General features: G+C 50.1%; 1 protein-coding gene across 3 annotated transcripts; it reads right to left on the bottom strand.

The window, feature by feature from the left end:
* Positions 1–3,070: 3,070 nt before the first annotated feature.
* On the bottom strand, positions 3,071–25,660 carry TRIM25 (tripartite motif containing 25). 3 transcript variants are annotated; one of them, XM_012533765.3, is made up of 9 exons: positions 24,967–25,660; positions 20,687–20,782; positions 17,500–17,733; positions 15,261–15,432; positions 13,686–13,751; positions 11,474–11,500; positions 11,066–11,149; positions 10,889–10,987; positions 3,071–9,436 (listed from the first exon to the last, which is right to left on the bottom strand). In XM_012533765.3, exons 1-9 carry the CDS (start codon positions 25,561–25,563, stop codon positions 8,907–8,909), a joined length of 1,905 nt encoding a protein of 634 aa, XP_012389219.1. In that variant the 5' UTR covers positions 25,564–25,660; the 3' UTR covers positions 3,071–8,906. The 3 variants fall into 3 exon arrangements, with proteins under 3 accessions (XP_012389219.1, XP_033287648.1, XP_012389220.1); XM_033431757.2 differs by having other exon boundaries at positions 11,066–11,131; XM_012533766.3 differs by lacking the exon at positions 11,066–11,149.

The following is a 25,660-nucleotide window of genomic DNA, read 5'->3' as shown; positions in this document are numbered from 1 at the left end:
AAAAAAATCAGTAAAATCAATAGGTCTCTAGCCAGACTAAGACCAAAAAAAAGGACATGAATTACTAATAGCAGAAATGAAAAAAAGAGATATCACTACTGATCCTATGAGCATTAGAACATTAATAAAGGGATACTATGAATAACTCCATGCCCACAGATTTGATAACCACTTAGCATCCCAGTCTGAGGTGTTTGCACTTGGATTATTTCATTGATGACTGGAAGTCACCCAAGATATCTGTCCCAAGACAATGAAAATATCTGCCCAAAGAAAAATTCCCTGATTCCACTGTTAGCCATTAGACATGTATTTCAGGTGATTTTAGAATAGGTATTCTGTCCCTGCTTCCAGCCATCAAGGGTTCTGAAACATTGAGGTCCAGACCCAGAATGGCCCAATCCAGCCAGTATGGAGTGAATCCTGGTGGTGAGTAAACACTCAGTACTCAGACAGAAGAACATTCTGAATCCTGAATGATTCAGGAATTCTCAGTGGGAATTCTGTCTCACTGAGCTCCTGGCTCTAGGAGAGGGACTGATCTAGGCAAGACCTCTTCCAGATTTGACCTGGACGAACTGGTTGTCAAGGCTGGGTGAGAATTTACAACTTCTAATAGATGGATTAGCTGTTTAATGGAGACAATATCACTGGTCTAGGGGTAAGAAATTGGGGAGCTTCAAATTTCATATATCTTTTCCTGGAATAAACTATCCTCATAAGGCAAAGAACTGCTTTTTGCATATGACACTGGATGGCGGACTAGCGTTGAGTATGGGCACAATGGTGTTGCTGCCAGGGACCCAAAGAGGATGAGCCATGGGTCAGGGTGCAGGAAGAGTGAGGAACCTCTCTCGACATCTTTCTCAGAGGGGACACCTCTGAGAAAGCTGAGTTGGATCCTTCAAGGCCATGGGACCCTTGTAGAAAAGACAGGTGAGATGAGTACAAAACGGAGTCTTCAGGGATGCTTTAAAAAGCTGAATTGTTGGTGCCATGGAAATGGAAAATCATCATTAGTCACTAATGCAAGTTTGGAAATGGTGTGTGACCCCTGGTTAAGAGCCAGTTAGCAGTGAAGCAGCTTCTCAAATCCTATACTCACATTCCATCTGTAGATAATAAGGTTTTAGGGCATAAACCTTCTGGGAAATCCCTATGGAGAAAGACCATCACCTAGAGTCACACTACATTCGTGTCTGCCCACTAAGTCCCTCACAGGGATTCTGTGGAAATCTAGGATGAGACCCACATAACCAGGCTCCAGGACTCTTCAGAAGCCACAGAGCATGGATTTCTCCCATGACTCAGACACTGTCAGCCCATGAGGTAGACCCAGCAGCTGGACATCCTAGAAGCACTGCAGCCTGTGCCATGCCCCACACCATGCAGCTTCTCATCAGCAAGCTTCTGAGGGAAGGGCCTGGGGGCTGCCCAGCAGGAACTTTTCCAAATCCAACTGGAAGATGTGCCCCCACCTACATGTTTTCAAAAGCCAGAAGCATATGGGGAAATGTAAAAGAAACTCGAGTGTCTGAACTTTTGAGAGGAAATAACCTCAGCACAGAAGATAGGCAGGAAAATCATCAGTCATGAGGCGTTTTTACCCCAATTATCCCCTTTCCACTAGGCTTTCTTATTGTGTCAGTATTACAATCCCTTCCTTTACCCCCACTCTTAGACCCACTGTTTTAGTGTCTTCCTGTAGTATACGCATTAAGATTGTTCCACAGTAAAAGACAGGTAGACCAACACCCGGGGTCAGTAAAGGCTGGGGAGCCTCCCATTAATCAAGGTGCAATGGCCTTTTAAGACCACCTGGGAACTGGAGAGAAAACAGACGGAAGACCCATGAGAGAATCGAGGAAAAATAAATGAGTCATTCCCTGACCACAGGTGACTTTGAAATTAGCCCCTCATACACACACACATAAACACACACACACACATAAACACACACACACACATAAACACAAACACACACACACATAAACACACACACACCACTCACCACCCTTCTGTACTTTACTAAGGAGCCTAAAGTTACTGTCCTGAACTTTTCACTGGAACAGAAGAGTGTCCCATGACAGTTTAAGTGGCATCTCTGAATGGGAGGACACTTCTGTAACTGACATCCTGAGTATTTTTGTGGGCACAGTGACAGTGAGGAAGAAAAAGCTGTAAGAGGAGTGGGGGTGAGAGAGCAAAACCCAAGACTTTAAGCCCTGGCGACTTGGCATCGGAAAGAAGAAACTTTCGAAGCTCCTTTAAGAGCAGTGTGTTTTAGGGAATTCCCTGGTGGTCCAGTGGTTAGGACTCGCTGCTCTCACTGCCAAAGGCCCGGGTTCAACCCCTGGTTGGGGAAGTAAAATCCCACAAGCCGAGAGGCGCAGCCAAAACGAAAAAAAAGAACGAACAATGTGTTTTGCTTTATTATTTTATTTTATATATATATTTCTAACATCTTTATTGGAGTATAACTGCTTTACAATGGTGTGTTAGTTGCTGCTGTACAACAAAGTGAATCAGCTATATGCATACATATATCTCCATATCCCCTCCCTCTTGCATCTCCCTCCCTCCCACCCTCCCTATCCCACCCCTCTAGATGGTCACAAAGCACTGAGCTGATCTCCCTGTGCGATGCAGCAGCTTCCCACTAGCCATCTATTTTACATTTGGTAGTGGATATATGTCCATGCTACTCTCTTACTTCGTCCTAGCTTACCCTTCCCCCTCCCCGTATCAAGTTCATTCTCTACATCTGCATCTTTATTCCTGTCCAATCCCTAGGTTCACCAGAACCTTTTTTTTTTTTTAGATTGCATATATAGAACAATGTGTTTTAAACAGAAACAGACTCATAGATACAGAGAACAAAACAGGTTGTTGCTAGAGGGGAGGGGGTTGCTAGAGGGGAGGGGGTTGTGGGGATGAATGAAAGAGGTGAGGGAGACTGATGGTGACAGATGGTAACTAGACTTAACGTGGTGATCATCTTGTCATGTATAGAAATATTGAATCACTATATTGTGCACCTGGAGGTAACGATTATACTTCAATTAAAAAATTAAAATTAAAAAAAGCTTTATTGAAGTATAATTGACACAGTAAGCTGCATATATTTAAGTTGTACAATTTAAGTTTCGACATATGCAAATACCCATGAAACTATCACCTTAATCAAGATAGTGAACATAACCATCTTCCCCTAAGTTTCCTCATGCCTCATTATAATCCCTCCCTGCAGCCTCTCCTGCCCACCCCCCTTCCAGGGCAATACCTAAACTGCTTTCTGTCACTATAGAGAGTTTGCATTTTCTAGAGTTTTACATAAATGCAATCATACACTATGTACTCTTTCACATCTGGCTTTTTTCAGTCAGCATAATTATTTTGAGATTTATCTAGGTTTTCACGTCCATCAATAGTTCCTTCCTTATACTGCTGAGCAGTTTTCCACTGTATGGCTACAGCAAAATTTGTTTATCTATTCACCCTGTTTATGGACACTTGGGTTGTTTCCAGTTTTTGCAAATAAACCTGCTATAAGAAATGTTTAAAAAGAAAGAACGAACAGTGTAGTTTCTTCTGACAAGTTGGTCAAGGGCTTATTCAAAGTTTGCAAGTCCTGCCATCTCTCTCTGACACCAGCTGGCATCCTGCAGTACAATTCTGCTGATAACCCCTGGAGTCAGAGTCAGGCTCCACAGGCCAAAGGACACAGTCCCAGCAAGACTGCCCTCACTTCAGACCCCAGCCACACTTCAGGGGGTCCCCAGGCCACCCACACTTCTGACCAACTGGCTACACACACATCCAGAAGGCTTAGTCCGGTCTGCTATAACAAAAATGCCATAAACTGGGTGGCTTAAACAAAAACACTTATTTCTCACAGCTGTGAAGGCTGAAGTCCAAGAAGCAGGCGCTGGCAGGTTCAGTGTCTGGTAAGGAACTACTTCCTTGTTGAGAGACAGCTGTCTTCTTGCTGCGTCCTCACATGACAGAAGGGGTGAGGGAGCTCTCTGGGGTCTCACGTATAAGGGCACTAACCCCTTTCATGAGGGTGCCACCCTCTAATCACCTCCAATACCACCACACTGGGGGTGAGGTTTCAACATATGAATTGGGCGGCAGCATCAACCTCCGGTCTATAGCACATGACCTCCCTCAGCTTCAGTGTAAGTGTTACTCGAATTCACAGAGCTCAGGAAATCACTATACTTATGATTACAGTTTCATTGTAAAGGATACAGATCAAGACTGCCCAAATGAAGAGACATATGGAGTGAGGTCCAGAAGGGACACCAACCCAGAGCTCCTGTCCCTCTCCCTGTGGAATCGGGGTGTTCAGTGGAGCTGAAACCATGCACCTCAGAGTGGGACTTGAACCCACATGCCGGGACTCAAACCCGGGCAAAACCCACCGTCTTCCAACTGAGATCACACACCTGGTTTCAGGACTTAATGAAGCTCAGGTTCTTGATGTCTCATGGCAGAAAGAATTCAGTGAGAGACAAAGTGATAGGTAAGAAGTGGATTTATTTAGAAAGAAACACACTTCCCAGACAGAGTGTGGGCCATCTCAGAAGCTGAGAGCAGCCCCAGGGTATGGGGTTCTCAGTTTTTATAGGGGTGGGTGATTTCATAGGCTAATGAGTGGGAGGAGTATTCCAGCTATTTCAGGAAGGGGTGGGGATTTCCAGGAATTGGGCCACCGCCCACTTTTTGATCCTTATGGTGGGCCTTGGAACTGTCATGGCGCCTATGGCTGTGTCATTTAGCTTGCTGATGTGTTACAAAGAGCGTATACTGGGCTTCCCTGGTGGCGCAGTGGTTAAGAATCCACCCGCCAATGCAGGGGACACGGGTTCGAGCCCTGGTCCAGGAAGATCCCATATGCCACGCAGCAACTAAGCCCGTGCGCCACAACTACTGAGCCTGAGCTCTAGAGCCCACGAGCCACAGCTACTGAGCCCACGTGCCACAGCTATTGAAGCCCGTGCACCTAGAGCCCATGCTACACAACATGAGAAGCCACCATAATGAGAAGCCCACGCACCGCAACGAAGAGTAGCCCCTGCTCGCCGCAACTAGAGAAAGCCCGCGCGCAGCAACAAAGACCCAACGCAGCCAAAAATAAAAATAAATACATTTAAAAAGAAGAGTGTATGCTGAGGCACAATGTCTAGTGGAAGTCGACCTGTCCTCCAGCTTGGACTCATTTGCTTCTAATCAGTTTATGTCATGTCCTCGGGCTATGTCATTCTTTCAAAGGTTGTGCCCTGCCCCCTTCCCTCCTGTTTCAGATCTTCGGGGTGCCCAGCTTTTATCAAGCACGACTGATTGAATCACTGACCACATATTTCAACTCGATTTCCAGCCCCTCTCCCCTCCTGGGGGTGAGGCTGGCTCAGGGAGACCAACCCTCTAATATCACGCCTGGTCTCTCTGCGGACCAGCCCCGATCCTGGGTCATCTCACTTCTTAGCATAAATTCAGGTGTGATCCAAGGGGCTCATGAATAATAAGGACGCTCCTATTACTGGGGAAATTCCAAGGATTTAGTATCTCCCCAGCAGGAACAAGAGACAACAGCCAGTCAAATTATTATTCAACAACCTCAAATCCACACCAAGCCCAACTCCTACCTCTCTTCAAACAAGGATAAAAATCCGTGAACAGGGCCCACTGCTGGCTGGTTTTTGTTTCATTTTTTAAACATTTTATTATAGAAATTTTCAAACAGAGATAACAATAGAAGGCATAATACAATGAACCCTCCCACTTCCATCACTGTTTCCCTGATTACCCCATTTACCTTTTCACTCATACCCCTCCCCTTCCTCCCCACCCCCATCCTGAGGCAAAGCCCAGAAGGACATCTTATCCGGCTGAGATATCTGCATGGAAAGCTTCCTGAGTGGCTGCCACACCCATGGCAGCCTCAAAGGGGCTATAGTTCTGCTGAAATCTCAGCCCCCAGGCATCTGGGTGGGGGGCAGCCAGAGGCCCTTGGACACCTCATTTGCTGACTCCAGCGTGACAGATAAGTAACACTTTCTACACACACCGCAATGTGTGAAACAATACCACACACAGCTTTATTGCATTCAAAGCTTCTAAGGCATGTCAGCAGGCCTTGGCTCTGGTATTTCTCGTGGGTTTCAGAAGATCTGTGTCTACAGCCCTTATTATCTCTGAAAGAATCAACTCTTAAAAATACACGCTCAAGAATATAAGCTTAAATACTCCTAATTATTTAAAATCAATACAGTGGGGCAGAATAAGGTAAGAAATAATCTATCAGTATTATGTATAAATCACAGACCCATTTCAGAGTAATTATAACAGGAGAACCAATCAATCAGTCCTTGAATAATAACGAACACTTGACCGTGACCTTTCGTTTATCACACCAGAGTGACTGAGACAGCCCCTGATACCTAGGTTGGGAGAGTGTTTTTATGTCTGTGTATCTGGGAAGTTCTGACCCTTCTCCCAGGGTACCAGGGGCATCTAAGGAGGCACCTCCTCCATAATGGGATGTCAAGAGCGGTGAGTGGAGTCATCCGATACCTCCCCATCTGACTTACTTTGCAAAATGGGAAGTCAGATGAACACAAAATTTCCCCCAACTCTAGGACGCTAGTGTCGGGCACCGGCCCCGCAAGTCAAGGGAGGGGACGTAAAGTCTCACCACTGGAAACAGAATGGTTCGGAATGCCCCTCAGTTCACGCAAAGAACCCACACAGGGCTCACCTTGGGTTACCCGCTTGCCTCTCATCAACACAGGGGCTCATGCTTCCCTTTCCTGAGCTGGATGACAGATCATCAGGGAACAGCCCTCTTGGCTGCCCTCATTTCTGCAGAAGAGCCCAAGCAGGACCCGTGGTTTAATCTTCGGCATTCCCCTCTAAACCCAGCTGTTTCCCGAGTATAAACTGGCTTCAAACAAGGCGTTTGTTTCAGGAGATCGATGAAGATGCTTTGGACCATCTCCAAAAGCAGAGAAGAATCAACAAAGAACTTTTCTTCCCAGGAGCAAAGAAAGAAAACTTTTAAAAACCACATTTCAGCTATCGCAGGGGGATCTTCCCTACAAAGATGATTTCTCTCCCAAGGAAGTGGAAGTTCTTGTTGGGAGGTGACACAGATGAACACATCTGTCAGAAATATCAAGTGCTCTGGGCCTGGCTAGAGTGCCCTGGGGGCCCAGCACAAGCCTCCAGAAGCACTAACTTGTCAAACATCCATGTGGACAGGCCTGGGGTCCCCGTCTCCAGTGGTATTATTATCCTTTTCATACCACAAGGAGCCTGACCTCAGCTCTCCTCTTGGCAAAGCCCAGAGCAGGACACATTTCACCACAAGAGGTTCCATTTCTCTCACTTTGGGGATCAGAACTTACATCCTGACAGTATCAGGATATAAGGAGCTTGGGAAATTCCAGCAATCCATTCACTCCTGCCCTGAGTGGACTGGGGTTATTTTCACTGCACAGAAACACTGCAGGAAAAATAGCTCCTTGTGCTGAAGCCTGGCAGCTTCTTTCCTCCCTGCTCCTTAAGTCTTCCTGACCCTTTGCCTGGTCAATTCCTACATCTGGAATTGGCTCAAACGAGGAGGAAAGTAGAAAGGGCTAGGGCTGGTGACAGGCCTCTAACTCACACAAGGACCAGTGCTGGGTTGAACGGGAATGTTGCTGTTTCCCATGGATCTGCTAGAAGGCCCTTCTGGCCATAGGTAGTCAGCCCAGCAGGTGACCTAGTATGGTCCCTGAGGTAGCCACACCTGGCCTGTCTGCCTGACAGCGGGCTTAGCTGAACGTTCAACTGTGCTGGCCACGGTGGTATCTCCACCAGCCAGTGCAGGATCTCACAATCCTGGGGAACAGAGGCTGTCACTGAGGAGGGTGATCAGTAAGAAGGCAAGAGGCTCCACTCAGAAGAAAACCTCCAACTGTGAACACAGTCAGGGTCCCTCTTGCCTGGTGAAGAGCCTTGCCCCAAAGCCTGGGCTAGGGGAAGAAGGCTCTGTAGTTGTAACCAAGGCATCTCTGCTGAGACGCCTTTCACAATACATGAGAGTGGGAGGGGTTTCTAGCCACATGGGACCTGGGTCACCTTGACCCTGAATCACAAATCCAAAACAGGCTGATTCAGATTATGGTTTGAAATCTTAGACTGAAAAGGGTCCTGTTGGACTAAACATTTTAAAACTATGGATGGGGTGTTGAGGTCCAAGACAGAAAGGGAAACAGTGGAGGAAAAGGACATACTTCTTTGGGAAACTCTGGTCTGGGTGGAGACCTGTTGTGCGCAGCTTCCCTCAAGCACAGAAAATAACCAGAGGTCTGAGCATTCACCCCAACTCCCACGTGTAGGTAGCGGAGGGTGAGTAATAATGAAATTCAGTGACTTTGGAATTTTTTTAAAAATCTATAGAGTTAAGTAGCTCTGTAGAGAATCATCAAAACTCCAAGATTTGAAGGCTACCCCAGACAGCAGAGAGGCAGACACCAGAGGCCTAAGGAAGAACCCACAGTGGCTATAGATTATGTCCAAGAGCAGAGGGGCGCTAAGGACTTCACTCCGCAAAGCCGCACCCGGCCACCGGGCAGCCTGGAGATCTACCAGAACAAGGGGAGGGGGTCATCCTGCCTGATGGGCAGCAGAAGGCAGAAAGGCTTCCTCACCCATAACGCAATCACCCCATCCCTTTCCCTGGCCAAACCCATCCTCTTAGCCCATCTCCCTATCCTCCCACCCTCACCAGCTCCCCTCCCATCCTTTCAGCCCTTGGGGACTCTCAGGAACCTCCCTGAGAGCTCCACCTACATACAGCATTTTCACTAGAGTCCCGGGCACTGCACAGGCAGTCAGGCCAAGCGTCCAGAGCCCGCCTACTTGGAGGAGCAGACGGAGAGCGTGGCGCCTGGGGTGAACAGCCAGAAGGCCGGGTACAGAGCTTCAGTGAAGTCCACCTTGTACTTATACAACAAGTGGACCCTGTCAGCCACGGCGAAGAAGATGACAAAGCCATGGTCGCAGTTGAGAAGCACGCCCACTCGCGAGGCCTTTGTGGAGGGCAGGGTTTTCGCCATGTTGTTGTGCCAGGCAGAAATCTTGGTATTGAACCACTCCACGCACCAAGAGGCACTGTTGCGGCCAAGCCGGCTCTCGTGGCCCTGCCGTTCCATGCTGCCATAGCAGACGCCCACCCCACAGAAGTTGTTCTTCTGCAGCTCCACCTCCCAGTAGTGGATCCCTTTCTTGTAGCAGTGCAGGCCCAACACCTGAGAGCAGCATGTGAACCTCTGGGGATGTGATCGGTAGTTTTGGGGTACGTCAGCCACAGAAGCTACGGTGTAGTCCTCGGACAGAGTCACCTTGTTGTGGGCAGTGTTGTAGTCCAGGACGACTTTAACAGTATCTAAGGGAGCACCAAGGAGTCAGTTACAAGGAGCCCAAAGTGCTCTCACTTTCAATCCTTTTCCTAACTGGTCATATTTATTCATTTGTTTCATCCATCCATTCTATCTAGCCAGGGGGACATTTGTCCATCTCTCTATCCATCAATCCAGCCATCTGTGCATCTATTAATCACCCATCTCTCTGTCTATTCCTCCATCTAAGACCATTTATTGAGCCCCTGGCTTATGCCAGATTCCATGCAGGATGTACAACCATGAACCAGACACGGTGCCTGGCCTTGTGGAGCTCACACTCCCACAAACAAGGCAAGCCCGTCAGTAATGACAACACTACGGGCCCTGCACTCTGCCAAAGGGCAGGCACACTGCTGGAGGGACACAGCCACGGGGCAACGGCTAAAGGGTGGGGCGAGCACAGGGGAACACTTCACAGGTGGGCTAGAATTGGAGCTGGCGACAGGAAGAGGAAGAGAATTAAACAGAGGAGAGCAGAGGAGGGAGAACGGCTATGCTCGGCAGAGGGGACAGTGAAGGCAAACGTGGAGTCACGAGGATGGTGGACAGGTGCTGGGACCAGGGAAGGCTGGGCAGCTGGGAGCACAGAGGCCACAGCAGGAGGAGAGGGACACATGGGGCCACAAGTAGAGAGCTAAGCGGTCTAGACTTGAATTGGTTGCAACGGGGAACCAGTCAAGGTCTGGAAGCACACCCATGACCTGAATATACTCCTTGGTTGGGACACGAGCATGGCCTCCCCGTCCTTCCTGCCACACTTCAGCCAGTTCTGGCAAGTCCGAAGACTGAGCAGAGATGAGTGCTGTCCCCACCCTCCACCTCCTCCCCAGGACACACCCATCTCTGCCCCTCTGCTCACAGGGAACCCTGGACCAGTGGGAGACAGCAGGCAGAGAAGACAATCCCTAGCTTGGGAATTCAGGACTGGGGTTAGCTGCCACTCCCTGGCTCGGGGGCTCAGGGAAGGATACTTTGCTACGGTTTTCCCCCAGGGCAAAATGAATGGCCTGGGAAAATGTCCTCTAAGATCCTAAGTCCCTAGAACTCACTTCCTCTGCTTACACGGCTGTATCACAGAGCACAGGGGGCCCCACAAATGGGGGGCGGTGGGGGGAGGCGCCGGCCCGAGAACCAGCCATCCACTGCTCCCCACCAAGCCTGCTGTGGCTGTGGGGAAAGGAGGGCCAGAGCGCACTTTGCAGAGAGAGGTTATGGCCACTGCGTGGAAGTGAGCACAAGTGGAGGATGCTCTGTGGGTGAAGCTACGGGCGGGTGGCCCCTAGGCTGGCCTGGAGGAAGGAACTCCCACCACTTCCAGGCTGGAAGCCAGAGGGGAGCAAGTAAGGATGTGACAGAGTAGAGCACAGTGGGTCCTCTAGGGGAGAGGCTGACCAAGCTAGACAGAGGCAAGGGTAAGCAAGCCAGCAGCTACTCACACTCCAGGAGCTCAGGCCTGGACTTGGCTAGGAAGGTCTCCAGCACCTTGGCCTTGAGAGTCACTGGGGTCAACGGTCTGGCGGGGACTTTGGCCTCAGCTGGATGAAGAAGAGAGAGATGTTTTCAGAACAAACTCAGAGTGGGCAGCCCACTGCCCCTGGCCCACCAGAACTCACCCTCCTGGCCAGTTTGTTTGAGATCCACTAAATGTTCTGGGGCTCCGAAGGTGGGAAGCTTGCTGGCTGAGACAAGGATTGGGGCTGAGGGAGGAGACGCATGAGTTGGGGACGTGACAGGGTGACCTGATGGCCTATACTCCCTGCCACGCTGATTCTCAAGAGCTGCTTCCACAAACACACACCTGGACAGCCACGGCGACACAAATGAGTCCAGACAGGGCAACACTCATCCTATTGGTCTTATGCATTTACACTTGCCGCCTCCAAGCCCAGGCCTGGCTGCCAGCACGGGACACAGTCACAGAGCCCAGACCCCCAAACCCCATGGCTCAGCCTTCCCTGCTGGCATTCAGTTCTACACTCAGGCACTCAAGAAACAAAGAGATGCAGAAATGCGTAACTTACCAGGTTTCTTGGGTTTCTTTTCTTCTTCTGAAAAAGAAAATTTTCAGAATTAACATATTTTAGACACAATGACCCTTTCAAAACACCATAATAGCAATCAATGCACTAATGTGACCCACGCAAATAAAGCTAGGATGTTTTAAACTCGAAAAATATAAGGGGTCAACAGGCAAATCAATCTACGGTGATAGAAGCCTGAATCATGGTTTTGGTAGGGAGGGGGCTCACTAATAAGCAGCAGGAATGAATTTCCTGGACTAATGGAAATCTTTATCCTGATCTGGGTAATGGTAACACAGATGTGTGCATTTGTCAAAATTAATCTAACTGTACTTTTAAGATCTGGGCATTTTACTGTAGTATTAAATTATATCTCCACAGAAGAAAAAATGCAAAAACAAACACAAAAAAAGACCCACATAGGGAGCCAGCCAAAAAAATGTGCTTGCCAAGTATCACGGCAGTCTTTAGAAAGTATCACGAGTGTGTGCCTGTGGGAACTGAGTTTAGCTAAAACACCCGTCCGCAAAGCGTGGTCCCCAAACCAGTAGCATCAGCATCACCTGGGAAGCTGCAGGGATGCAAATTCTCAGACCCACCCAGACCAGCTGAAACTGAGAGTCTGGGGGTGGGGCTCAGAAGTCTGTCTCTTACAAGCCCCTGGGATTGCGATGAGGGCTCAAGTTTGAGCAGGCTAGAAGATTTCAGGTTCCCTTTCTGCCACCTTCCCCACCACTGAAATGACAAGGGGGGTTCTGGATCTCATCCCTGCCTGCCTGCAGGATCCTATACATTCCAGACCAGCCCTGCTCTCTCCCCACCAGACCCTCCCTGGTCCCACATGCCCCACTGGCTCCCCGTTCCTCCCGCTTCAGAGCCGTATTTCTCAGGAGTCGTTCTCACTCTTCCCATCTCCCCCCTGCTCCTCTCCTGCCCACTGCCACTGGACCAGCATCTTGGCAGGACCCCGGGCTATGACCTTGGCCTCAGGCAAAGGGCCCCCTCCCCAGTCATCACGATTCTTAGAAGCCTCACCCACAGTGATGAGCCTACCCCTTCCCTGCCTGTTTCCCCGCCTCAGCCCCCCACAGCTCACTCACGTGAAGAGCGGGGCTTATGAAGTGGGGCAGCGGGAAGGAGGCTTTCAGGAGCTGTGCCTTGAGAAGGCCACAGGTTTACAGTACCTCCCTCTTCACACACGGTGCCCTTCCACGTTTTCAGGCTCCGCTGATGGCTCCCTCCTCACCTGTCCCAGGCATCCCAGTCCCCGACCCCATTCCACTCAGGAACTGGTACCACACATTTGTCTGCCAAAGACAAACACTAACACCAAGCAAACAACAATAAAAACCAGCCCGGAGCTCTCTCATCCCAACCACCCAATGGGGGGCAGCCCTCCTCCGTCCTCACTGACTTTTTGGCCAACAGTTCGGTGACATATGCCCGTCCTTTAGAGAGCTTTCACCATCAGTGTCCCATGTGAACCTCACACAATAATCCCACGAGGTGGACATCATTATGGTCCAAATTTGACAGATGAGGAAACTGAGGACCATTCTTCACCCCAGCCCCATCTCAACAGGGTGATTTCGCCCCCAAGGGGGAGCAAAAATTGATTCTTAGGAGGTGAGCGGGAGAGAAGGATGGAAAAAACTTGTTCTTTTTATGTATAAAAGCACAGTATATAAACAGATATATCGTATGTGCGGTATTAAAATTTCATGGATGGGGGTGATTAGGAAAATAATTTCTAAAAGGGCCTGAGAGGTAAGAGCAAAGGAGGGCAACAGGGAAAAAAGGTTGAAGAGCTCTGTGATGGCAGAAACACATCCCAACCCGAGGCTGAACGGCACTGGGCTACGGTGAGGCTCAGCCTCTGCTCAGGGGGTCACCCCAAATGCCAGAACTCGGGCATCGTAAGTATTTCTCAAGACAAGCCAGCTTCGGTCATCTTCCTGTTCCATGCAGTCAGAATATCCAGTGCTGATGGCCGGTCCTCCCGCATGCCCCAGCAGGGCTCCTGTAACAGTCCTGCCACCTCCCCTCAGTGGGGTCAGGCAGCACTTGCCTCCAGGTGCGCCCGGGCCCCGCGGAGCCTGGGATGGGCTGTGCCCCACTGAAAGGAGCCGTGACGCCTGCCAGTGCCTCAGCCCGAGCACCGCCTGCCACAGTCACTGCTGCCCCAGGGACAGAGGTGGGGTTATTTACTTACTCGGGATCTTCTTCATAGGCCGTGGGGGTTTCGGCATGTGCGGCAGGTCATGTCCTCCAGGGCCCCCTGTGCCAAAGAAGAAGAGGGTAGTCTATGTGGCTCTTCCAAACCAAGCCTAGGAGCCAGGCCCGCAGGCGGCAGGCGGGAAGAAGGCTTACAAAGTTGATTTCCGCTGACCTTCCCCATCCGATCATTTACAAGCACTAGAAACAAGATAACTGAAAGACAAATTCGGTGTGTTCCCTCTTTCCTCTGCCTTAAAATGCAGCCAGGGTGGAGCCTTTCCTCCACCAGCACCCAACTCCATGACCTCTGAACCGTCTGTGAGCTTTGGTTTCGCCCGACGTATGACGGGGATGACTCTCCTCGCTCGTGGTGGTGAGATCAAGATGTCTGGCACGTCGTGGGAGCTCCTTTCCCTCTGGTTCCTCTCACCCCTCCATCCCCAGACCAGTGATCACTGACACAGCAGGAAAACAAGTATGCAGGGCTAATCCATCAGTGGCTTTCCCCTCTGTGCCAGGCGCTGGGGAGTGCTGGATGAAAACAGACCCAGCCCCTGCCCTCACTGATCACAGTCTGGTGAATGGCAAGGAAGAGTAAAATGACAGATGCGCTAAGGGCCCCAAGGGATGATAAGGACCCGGCAACCTGGTCTGAGGAGGAGGAGTGGCAACAGGGGAGGTTTGCTGAGAAATGGAATGTTTCAACTGACCTCTGAAGGGTGACAGGAGTCACCTGGTGAAGATGTTGGAGTCTGAGCCCTCTAGGCAGTGGGGGAGCATGTACAAAGGCCCTGTGGCAGGAAGCTTAACTTTTTTTTTTTTTTAAGCTTAACATATTTGAAGAATTGTAGAGTGTAGAGGGATGTATGGGAGGAGGGGGTAACTTCAGGGCTAAAGAGACAGACGGGGCCTGACCAGGCAGGGGTTGACAGCCAGGGTCAAGAGTCTGGTCTGCAATCTAAAAGCAATGGAAAGTCTCTGAACAGGAGGCAGGGGAGAAGGTGCCAAGAAATCAGATTTGCATCCTGAAAAGCTCTCTCCAGCTGCAACAGGAGTGGATGCAGAGGGATTCATTAGGAAGCTGCCACGGGTGATTGCAATGGACAGCAGGTGACTGGTGGCTGGCAGTGAAATCAGCTGACTAAAGCACGAGATATTTAAGAAGCAAAATCTGACAATGGGTTGGATATAAGTGGAAGGGCAGGGGGTATCAAGGAGGAGTTCCATGTTTCTCTGACCCCCAAACTAGCCACTTCCCTACCAAATAACACTGACAACCCAGAATCCATTCAACCCATCTGAGCCAACCTCAGACTCACAAAAAAAGCCTATCTAGAAAGACCCTTCATAACATCCAGCCCCCAAAAATATTTTAGGAAGGACAGCTACAATCTCAGGAAGAGGCAAAAACTCCCCACTACCTCCTAGATGGAGGGCAAATGTTTTATAACCCCCGAAACTCAAGCCCCAATGCTCCAGTTCAAGATTTCTCTCCCACTCCAAAACACTGAGGGGACACATCCCATTTCAGGGGTCCCAGTGGAAAGCATAGGAGGTTGCTAATAGTTACCTGGGATGATGAGCTCATCAGGCTTCTTGTCCTGGAGCTGTTTGAGGTACTGCTTCAGCTCATTTTTGAGCTCAGAGGTGCCCTGACAGACACCCTTTATCAGCTCGTGATTCAGCTCCACCTTGGGGACATAGACTGGCTTCGTTGTGATTCCTTGCAGTTTTGCTGCTTTCTGCAACAAGCCAGGGGGTTAGTTCAGGCAGCTCTGGTGAAGCCAGGGCCTGGGCTCAGGCCTCATGAACTCCAGAAGGAGCTTCCCTGTGCCCATGGGCACTAAGTCTAATCAGCCTCTCAAATTAGAGCCAGAGGTCACTGGGGGTTAAAGTGCCACTTCAAGACACAGTGATCTGGAGCTGGAAGGGCCCTCAGAGGTCCCTCACCTTACAAACGGGAAAACTGAAGTCAAAAATGACAAGTGTCTTGCCAGGACCTCTGCCAATTCGTGGCAGGGACAAAGCTGGGACCCAGATCTCCTGACCCCCACGGACAATGCTCTTTCCACCCCTCCAGCAGTGGCTGAAGAAGTACAGGAGACTCATCACCATCTCCATCCCGCAAGGACCAGCTCTGAACACATGTCCTGAAAATAGACAGGAATGCCTGGAAGGCTGCAGGATTCAGCCACATATCCAACGAAAAAGCAGGATCTTACAGAAGGTTCCAGGCCTGGGGACCAAATCACGTCATACAGCATCCAGAGGACCAGATGTGGACTCGGAATCCTTATGTGGGAGCTCAAGGCGGCTAGGCCAGCAAACGGGAAAGAGCACGTGAGATGAAACTTAATGCCATCCAGCCTAGGTGTGGCTAGAAGACCCTGAACAGAGAAGAGAAGGCTGCCAGGCAGCCTTCTCAGGACCTGAACATGGAATCTGGGCCTTGGACGTGTCAAAGTAGCACGTCACCCAATCAACGGGCCACCCCAGAACATCTGCCGCGTGCCAGACACTCTGCCGTGCACTGGACATGCCAGGAGGGTGAAGGGCCCTGCCCGAAAAGAGCTGACAGCATTTTTCTTTTTTCTTTTTTTTTGGCCACACTGTGCGCCATGTGGGATCTTAGTTCCCTGACCAGGGATTGAACCCACACCCCCTGCGTTGGGAGCACGGAGTCTTAACCACTGGACCACCAGGCAGGTCCCCTGACAGCCTTTTAAACAGACATGAAAACAAGCACATCTAAAACAACGTTGTCGAGGGCAAGAGCAGAGGCAGGTAACATGCTCCGGATCACCAGCAATGGCAGAATAACGGGATCTGAGGACAAAGGACAGGGTTTACTAGGCAGAGCCAGCCATGGCATTCCCTCCCAATGCCCAGTGCATCTGAGGAGTGCTCTGCTGTGGTTAGAGCACAGGGCATGGGCAGGGGGTGGCTGGCAAAGGCAGGCTGGTCACCAAGGTCCTGTGGGAATGTGAAATCAGAAAGGGCGGGGGGTGGTGCCTGTGCTTTAGAGAGACACTTCCAGGGGCCGTGCAGAGGCAGGATGGAGGCAAGCGGTGGAGGCCTATGCAGTAGGCAGCATGCTAAGATGGCCCCCAAGACTCCTGCCTGCCCCGGGCACACATCCTATACATCCTCTCCTCCTGAGTATGAGCATGACACTGAGTATGAAAGGATATTACTCCATGGTTAGGTTACATTACATGGGAAAACTGAAGGAATACTGAGATGTAATTAAGATCCCGAATCTGTTGGTTTTGAGTTAATCAAAAAGATGATTCTCCCAGGTGGGCCTCACTTAATCAGGTAAAAGTCCTTAAAAAAGGAACTGGGCTTTCGGGGAGGGAGAAATTCTCTGCCGGTTTTGAAGAAGCCGGCTGCCAACTCGAAAGAGGGCCACACGGCGAGGAATCACAGCAGCCTCTAGGAACTGTGGACGGCCCCTGCTGACAGCCAGCAAGGACATGGGGACCCCCGTCCTGCATTACAGGGGACTGAATTCTGCCAACAAGAATGTGAGCTTGGAAGACAACCTTGAGCTCCAAAAGGAATGTAGCCTGGTGAGACCTCAGCCATGCCCTGAGCCACAGAAAGTGTGAGATAACAGACAGATGTTCTTCTAAGCCACTCAGTTTGTGGTAAGTTGTCATGAAATGTAGAAAACTAACACAGCATGTGTCTCAGGGATGCTTCCCATGACCTCATACAGCCTCAGCTCCTCGAGGGCCCCAACGCACCCACAGTCAACATCATGACGCTAGGCAGAAAGAGTACTCAACGCCCTCATCTTGACCCACCTCCAGAAACTCATACTCGTCCCCCTTAGTCAGGGCAAGTTCAATCTCTTCCTTCAGGGTCTGGATCTCACTCTTCTTCTTGAGGAGGATCTGATAAATGTTGTCGAACTTGCTGTTGACCCTCTTCTCCTCTTCCTTTATCTTTCGTGTGGAGTTGGCCTCTGAGGCATCAATGAGAGCCTTCATTTCCATGTATTCTTGTCTAAGCTGGTCCATCTTCCTGTGTGCAACCTCCTGAGAAGCCAAAACAAGAGGGCATCCATCAGACCGGCAAAAACGCTAAGCCTGAGACACGGAGCGCCAGGAGCTCTTACCTATACTTCCTGGGAATACAAAGGGATGCAACCACTTTGGAGAGCAAGATCTGGTGTATCTGAAGGTGCTCATACCCTTTGACCCAGCAACTCAGTCTAGGAATATACTCTAGAAAAAATCTGGGGACTTCCCTGGTGGCGCAGTGGATAAGACCCCGTGCCCCCAATGCAGGGGGCCTGCGTTTAATCCCTGGTCAGGGAACTAGATCCCACATGCATGCTGGAACTAAGAGTTCTCATGCCACCACTAAGAAGCCCGCGAACCGTAAGTAAGGAGCCCACGTACCGCAACTAAGGAGCTGGCGAGCCACAACTAAGGAGTCCTGGAGCTGCAACTAAGGAGCCCACCTGCAGCCACTAAGACCCCATGCAACCAAGTAAATAAATAAAGAAAAAAATCTCAGAACCTGTCCAAGAGACACACAAGAATGCTCTAAGCAGCACTGTTTGAATTAGCAAAACCCTGGAAACAACCTGAACGTCTATCAATGGAAGACGGAAAATTATTCACAGGATGGAATATTAAACAGTAATAAGGGAAAAACAACTTGTAGAAGAAGACATACAGTATGATGCTCCTTACATAAAGGTTAGAAACAAACAGAATGGTAGTATTTATTGCCAAAGGAATACATTACATACCTATTACAAGTATAAAGAAACACATGGGAATGGATAAATTCAGGATAGTGGTTACTTCTGGAAGAGAGGAAAGGGGATATAAAAAGGGAGAAGCAAAGCAGGGGCTTCATCTTCCATGGCGATATTTTATTTCTTAAGCTGGAAAGCAGTTCATGAGTAATTTTTTAAAGGGTATGAGGCTGCTCTAGAAAATTTCCTCTAGAACTGCGCTTTCTAATACCATAGCTACTTGCTACCTGTAGCTACAGAGCACTTGAACTATGGCTAGTCCAAGTTAAGATGTGCTACAAGTGTAAAATAAAAGGAATTTGAAATATCTCATTAATACTTTATACTGATTAAAATAATACTTTGGATATACTGAGTTAAATAAAATATATTATTAAAATCAATTTCACGTGTTATTCAAATGAGAGTTATGCACAGTATAAGGCTCACTTTATATGTCCAGCGGACAGCACTGCTCTAGAAGCTGCAGTTTCGCTTTACATGTTGGGAAACCTCAACAGCTCAGAATCAAACGTGACAGAAACACACATAAGAGGGACAGGAAGACTGGAACTCAATTATCTCTTTTTCTTTCTTTTTTGGCCACATTGCGCGGCACATGGCATCTTAGTTCCCCGACCGGGGATTGAACCCGTGCCCCCTGCAGTGGAAGCACGGAGTCTTAACCACTGGACCACCAGGGAAGTCCCGGGAATTCAATTCTTTCTTTAACCAACACTTTACCCTGCCACCTCCAATGTGACTACCAATGTCCCTGAGTATTCATCCTCCTTCTGCTCCCGTCAAGAAGAGAACACCCCTGGAGTTTAGACCGGCACGTGGCAGCCCAGCCGCAGACTACATTTCCCAGCATCCCCTGCAGCTGGGCTTGGTCATGTGACTAAGCTGCTCACAGCAGGAGCAAAAGTGATAATGGCAACACTCTCCTTCCCCCTTCTCACAGGCTAGAGCAAAGATGTAATGGTGACCCAGCTGCAACCACAGAGATGAGGAAGGGCAGTAAAAAGGAAAGATCCTGAACTCTGAAGGATCACATGGAGCAGAGCCATCCCACTAGCCTGGGTTCCTCACCTGAACTGTCACAGGGAGCAAAATAAACGGCTATCTTCTTTAAACCTCTGATTTTGAGGGGTATCTCTGTTACAGCAGTTTAGCCTGCCCCCCCACTGATACAGGTATTTTCATGTGCATCCTTTCATTTAAGCCTCATGACTCACCTCTGGAAAGAAGTTGTGATTGCTTCAAAACTAAGGCTCAGAGATCTGCCAACACAGGCTAGTATTCTAAACCAGATTTCATCTAATTAAGCCACAGCTGTGGCAATAAAACTGAATGCTGCAGCTCCAGACCAGAATGCTTAAAAATCAAATCTTCCTGCAATATAAAAGCATTGTAACCTTATAAAAACTGTAAAAAACACTAGAGGGAAAAAAATATCCCTAATTCTACCACTCCAACACTTGCACTACTATTCCTTTATTATATTTCCTTCCAGTCTTTTTTCCTATACTTCCTGTAATGGGTTGAATGGCAGCCCCCCAAAAGATATGTCCATGTTTCGGAACTTACTTGGAAAATGAGTCTTTGCAGATGTAATTAGGGTAGGAATCTTGAGATGAGATCATCCTGGATTACCCAGGTGAGCTCTAATCCAATAGCAAGTGTCCTTATTAGAGACAAAAGAGGAGAAGACGGAGGAGGCCGTGTGAAGACAGGGACAGAGATTGGAGTGATGCAGCCACAAGCCAAGGAATGCCTGAGCCACGAGAGGCTGGAAGAGGTGAGGAAGGATTCTTCCCCAGAACCTTCGGAAAGAGTGTGGCCCTGTCGACACTTTGAATTGGGACTTCTGGCCTCCAGAACTGTGGGAGACCACATTTCTGTGGTTGTAAGCCCAGTCTGCAGTAACTTGTTACAGTCGCCCTAGAAACAAATACACTTTTTAAAAATAAATAGATGCAACTTTTACTTCCTGTTTTTCTCCCCCATAAATCATAACCACTTTTTATATGACTATATTTTGACCCTAATTTTTAATGTTTGGGCTTGTAGGTAGGCTTTGAGTCTGTGAAGGATCTCTCTGGGCACATAGCTTTTTGCATGTTCTGCAAGGCTGAAGTTGAATTCTGACACTGTGAGTGAACCTGACACAAGCCTTGTCCTCCCCAGAGGTGAAGGGAGGCTCCAGGGCCAGGCTGGTGGCGGGGAGCCCTGTCACTCACCCGCACGTCCTGCTGCCTGGCTCTCACGTCTTCCAGTGCTCTTGACGCCCCGTTGATCTGACTGTACATGACAGTCAGTTTATGCCTCAACTTGTTCTGCGGAGAAAACAAACCGAGTGAGAAAATACCCCATCCAGCCCCCCACCAGCACCCAACACCAGCGACTGCCCTCAAGTCTATCCCCCAGGTGTTTCCACCACCCCAAGTCTCACCTGCTTGTAGCTTTTTTTTTTATTAAGTTTGTTTTTTTTGATGTGGACCATTTTTAAAGTCTTTATTGAATTTGTTACAACATTGCTTCTGTTTTATGTTTTGGTTTTTGGCCACGAGGCATGTGGGATCTTAGCTCCCTGACCAGGGATCAAACCCGCACCCTCTGTACTGAAAGGTGAAGTCTTAACCACTGGACAGCCAAGAAAGTCCCTGCTTGTAGCTTTTTGAAGCATTCTCATATGTACCGCCTCCCTTCATCCTTTCAGGGGAACTGGACAGTAAGGAAGTTACAAGGATAGAATTTGGAGCCAGACAGACAAGACTCAATACCCAGGCTCTCCAGCTGTCTCTCACTTGTTTCTTTGGCCATGAAATAGATATCAATGCAACTGTTCCCACCCAGCAGGGCTAGTAGGAGAATTAACCGAAGCAGAGTTGAGTTCTCAGCATAGTGCCTGGATCTTAGTCAGGACAAATGGCCTTAGTAAATTTCAGCTTGATTATGAGCTCCTTCACTAGCACCCATTTTATAGATGATGAAACTGAGGCAAAGAGGACAGCAAGGTGGTCAAGCTCACAGAGACACAACGAGCTGGGGCAGCTGCTTCAGAAAGTGGCAGGCAGGGTTGTACAAACCAAGCCTCCCACTGCAAACAACCAGAAAAGCAGACAGAATATTGGGGGAGGGGGGATCTATTAAAAACCAATGGGGAGCCAAGAAAGCAGGGAAGGATTATGTAATTAAGATCCAGAAGAAGGAAACCCAGAGAGATAAGCCTGGCATCGGGGGTTGTTCTCCCAGATCCATCTGCCAGTTCCAGAAGACAGCTGGGAGGGCCTCTGTCAGCCTCGGAGAGGCAGGTGGACAAAGATCAGAGTCCACAGGCAGGGACCTCCAAGGGCTAAACCCTAGGAATAGTGACGAACCAGCAGTAAACCAGCCATCGACAGTTCAGTCCCTGAAACTGAACTAAGGTGGTTCAGAATTGCTAGGCCCCTAGCCTTCAGATACAAGGGTAAGTTATGCACAGTGGAAGCTAATATCACCCAAGGCCTCTTAGTATTGCCATAAATTTTCATAATCAATGTCCAATTTCACCCTACTCAGGTGAAATGTTGGGGCGTAGAAATGGGTAGGAAAATCACCACCACCACTACCATAATGGGAGCTAGTGTTTATCATGTACGTACTCCCAGCCAGGCATTGTTCTAGTGCTTTCCATGTATTAACTATGTAAAGCTAAAAGCAACACTAGGAGGTAGAGGGTTATCCCCCCTTTACAGATGAGGTCACTGAAGCACAGAGTAATTAAGTGGCTTGCCCTAGGTCACATCGCCATTAACTAGTGTTACAAGATCCTGGTGTTACAATTACAGACTTGTGTCCAAACTGAGCACACAGGAAAATTCTAGAAAAAAATGTATGTCCCCTAACTAGCTGGCTCAACAATACTCTGGCCCTCCCTTCCTCTTCCCTGCCTCTCCCACTCCACCACTGACCTTGACTCTGGATTTGAACAACCCAGAGAGAGTCACATGGAAAGGCTAGAAGCAGAGACCAAGGCCACACTAACTCAACCCCAAAAGCCCAAGTCACTGATAGCGTTTCAGATGGGACCTCTGTGACAATGCCCTTTGACCTGGTCTCTAACAGTGGCCAAGATGAACTGTGGGCCAAAGGCAGAAGGCCAGGCCCGGGCAGATCTGGCCTCACAGGTCTCAGAGCTGGAAGAGACCTCAGAATACCTGGGGGCTGCCAAATGTTTCACCTCCAAGACTCACTCTTAGTAGTACACCCCTGAACCCTATATTCTGAAAGATTTTACCCACTATTAATTAAATGCATACAACAGTCCCCTGATGGTAGAGAGGGGCCCACAGGGCTATAGATGACGAAAGGAAAGCCACCCAAGGACTTTGACAGCAGCGACAATCCCCTAATCAAGGGTAGAGAACCTTTCGAAGTTCTGAGGATTCCTTCACAGACTGGGGACTTGGGTCCTCCACGTGGGAGGCACCGGAGTCCTGAGTCCACCCCACACCAGTGACTGGGCCAAGCTGGGCTGGCTCTGCCACCAGTACTGACCAGCAGCAGGGCTGGAAAAGGAGACAGGTTAAAGGACTGAGCAAGCCAGGACAACGAGGGGAAGGGGAGAGATGGCAGGAAAGCCTTGTTAAAAGGATTAAAAAGCCCAGTGTGTCTGGCATACAAATAATCTGAGCACAGACTCCAGCTCCAGGCCCTGGAGGCTGAGAGGGAGCTGGGGCTCCAGACCAGGCGGAAATGGGTCCTTCTGCCCCTACTTGCCTTCAGCCTCCTGGATAAGAACTTCTAGAAGGGTCTTTCGATAGGAGCCAGGCTGCCCTAGTCCTCAGAGCCATGCATCCTGAGGCAAAGAAGATCTGGGGAGCCTAACCCCCTCCATGCAGCAAACTCTCCTCAGGGAATTTCTGAGTAACAGAAATGATAGCGGCACGTCTATGGAGCGTTAGCGAACTGTAAAACGCCATTTACGGAACACCTCATTTAATCTTCCCAATAACCTTCTGAGATAGGTACTATTATTGTGCCCCTTTTTTGAGTTCCTAGCTAGGAAGCAGAGCCAGAATTCAAACCCAAATCTCAACATCCAGCTCTGGTCAGAGACTGTGTCAACCAGCCTGACTCTGGGGCCTGCCTACGAGGCACTTCCCACACAATTCATCCCTCCGGAGCCTCCTGGTCACCCTTGGAGGTGGGGAGGGAATGCTATTAATCCCATTTTACGGATGAAGATAAGGTTCAGAGAACTCAGTGACTTGCCCTGAACCACAGCGGATGCGGGGCAGAGCAGGGCTCCAGCCTCCGCAGGCCAGGCAGTTTCCTTCCTGCAACAGGTAGAGACCCAGGTAGTCTGGGCCTGAGATGGTGGTACCTCCAAAGTCAACTGTCAGGCACTGCCTGAGGTCTGACTTCTGGGACTCAGGGAGGAAGTACACAGAAACCCAGCTCAGACTGGAGAAGCAGACCAGGCCAGGGAGGAGCCGTGCCCGGACGGGAGCAAAGCCTTCACCCTGGCCCTGGCACCACTGCAAACCTCCCACAGGCCTCCCGTCTCCTTTGATGATACGAGGACAGCCCTTGTTCTCCCGGACAGCACAGCCAGAGTGAAAGGAAATCAGGCTTCACTCTGGAGCTCAGACAGATACAATGAAAGGTAGTTAGACTACACCTTTTCAGCCTCTGCCTGGAGTCCACAGGGGGAAATTATGATCCCCAAACCACTGAAATCATCACAGACCCAGAAGGCCCCTTAGGAATGAATCCACCCAGCCTCACCTCCTCACTTTACTGATGAGGGCCAGTCCTGTGCTTTAAAGCGGCACAGGAAGTATATAGGGCGCTACGGTGCAGGAGTCTGGCTGTGCATCCTGTCCAGGGATTCCTGGGACTCTGCCCACCCTCCCACCCTTAACTGTCCTCCCTGGTCGCTGGAAGTCTCTGGCTCACCAAAGGCTTTTTCTCACATGACCTCAGGAATGTCCTACGCTCTGAACTCTGTGGACTTGGCTTTGAGGCTGGTCCATAGGGAGAAACAGCACATGTGGAGCCAGACCAGCTGGGGGCCCAATGCCCACTTGGCCACTTGGGTTAGCTCAGGTTAAATTAACTTCTCTGAACCTCCATTTCCTCAGCTGTAAATAACTAATTATACCCACCTCCCGGGTGCTACCCGGATTTATTGAAAGAACAGAGGTAACCTCTAGCGCTCATATCTGATGTTCAAAACCCTGTACTAAACATGTCAGACAAGTGCTAGGCTTAAGGCAAGCAATGTCCCTCCGTATAATGGGTGAGAGGGGTGGGGGCAGAGAAGGTGGACCAGGAATGATCCAGAAGGGCTGTATGTTCTCCCAGCCCCTTTCTACCTGGACCCTGGGGATGCCCCTGCCCTGATCTCAGGCCCAGCGAGGCCCATCCCCCGCACCCAGGTGATCCAAGTAGGCCAAGATGCCCACAGTGGTGCCCTCCGCACAACCCAGCAGGCCCAGGCTGCCCCTCTGGGCCCTCATCCGCCAGCCCCTACCTCCAGGTCAGTGCTGGCCTGACTCAGGGGCGCAGGCGAGCAGGTCTTGTGCTCCACCACGCAGATGTGGCAGATGCACTCGCCGTGCTCAGGGCAGAAGAAGTCCCGCAGCCGGTTGTGCTGGGGGCACTTGCGGCGCATCAGGTCACGGATGGGCGGCTGCAGCGGGTGGTCCCGGAAGGCGGGGCTGTCGAGATGCGGCCGCAGGTGCTCCTGGCAGAAGGAGACCGTGCACACCAGGCACGTCTTGACGGCGGCCGCCTTCAGGCAGTGGTCGCAAGGCACCTGGTCGGCCTGGTTGGGGGCGGCGGCCCGGGTGGGCGGCGTCCAGTCGTCGGGGAGCTCGGGACGGACCTGCTCGGCCTGCAGGAACTGCTCCACCACCGCACACAACACCGTGTTCTTGTGCAGCTGTGGCCGCGTCTGGAAGCCGGTGCGGCACTGCGGGCATAGGTACGGCGGGCCCTGGACGGCCCACGTCTGGTCCAGGCACGACCCGCAGAAGTTGTGGCCGCAGGGCGTGGTGACCGGCCCCTTGAAGGGCTCCAGGCAGATGGAGCACGACAGCTCCTCGGCCAGGGGGCACAGCTCCGCCATGGCGCTCCTGGGGGAACCCGACGGGACGCGCTGGAACTGCGGCCGCGACTGCTGCACTATCGCCCGGAGGCCGCCAAGGAAACGAAACTGATCTGCG

The sequence above is a fragment of the Orcinus orca genome, chromosome 19 (assembly GCF_937001465.1).
Source record: "Orcinus orca chromosome 19, mOrcOrc1.1, whole genome shotgun sequence".
Classification (NCBI taxonomy): domain Eukaryota; kingdom Metazoa; phylum Chordata; class Mammalia; order Artiodactyla; family Delphinidae; genus Orcinus; species Orcinus orca.
The sequence above is the reverse complement of the archived record's forward strand: the minus strand, read 5'-3'. Positions and strand labels throughout refer to the sequence as shown.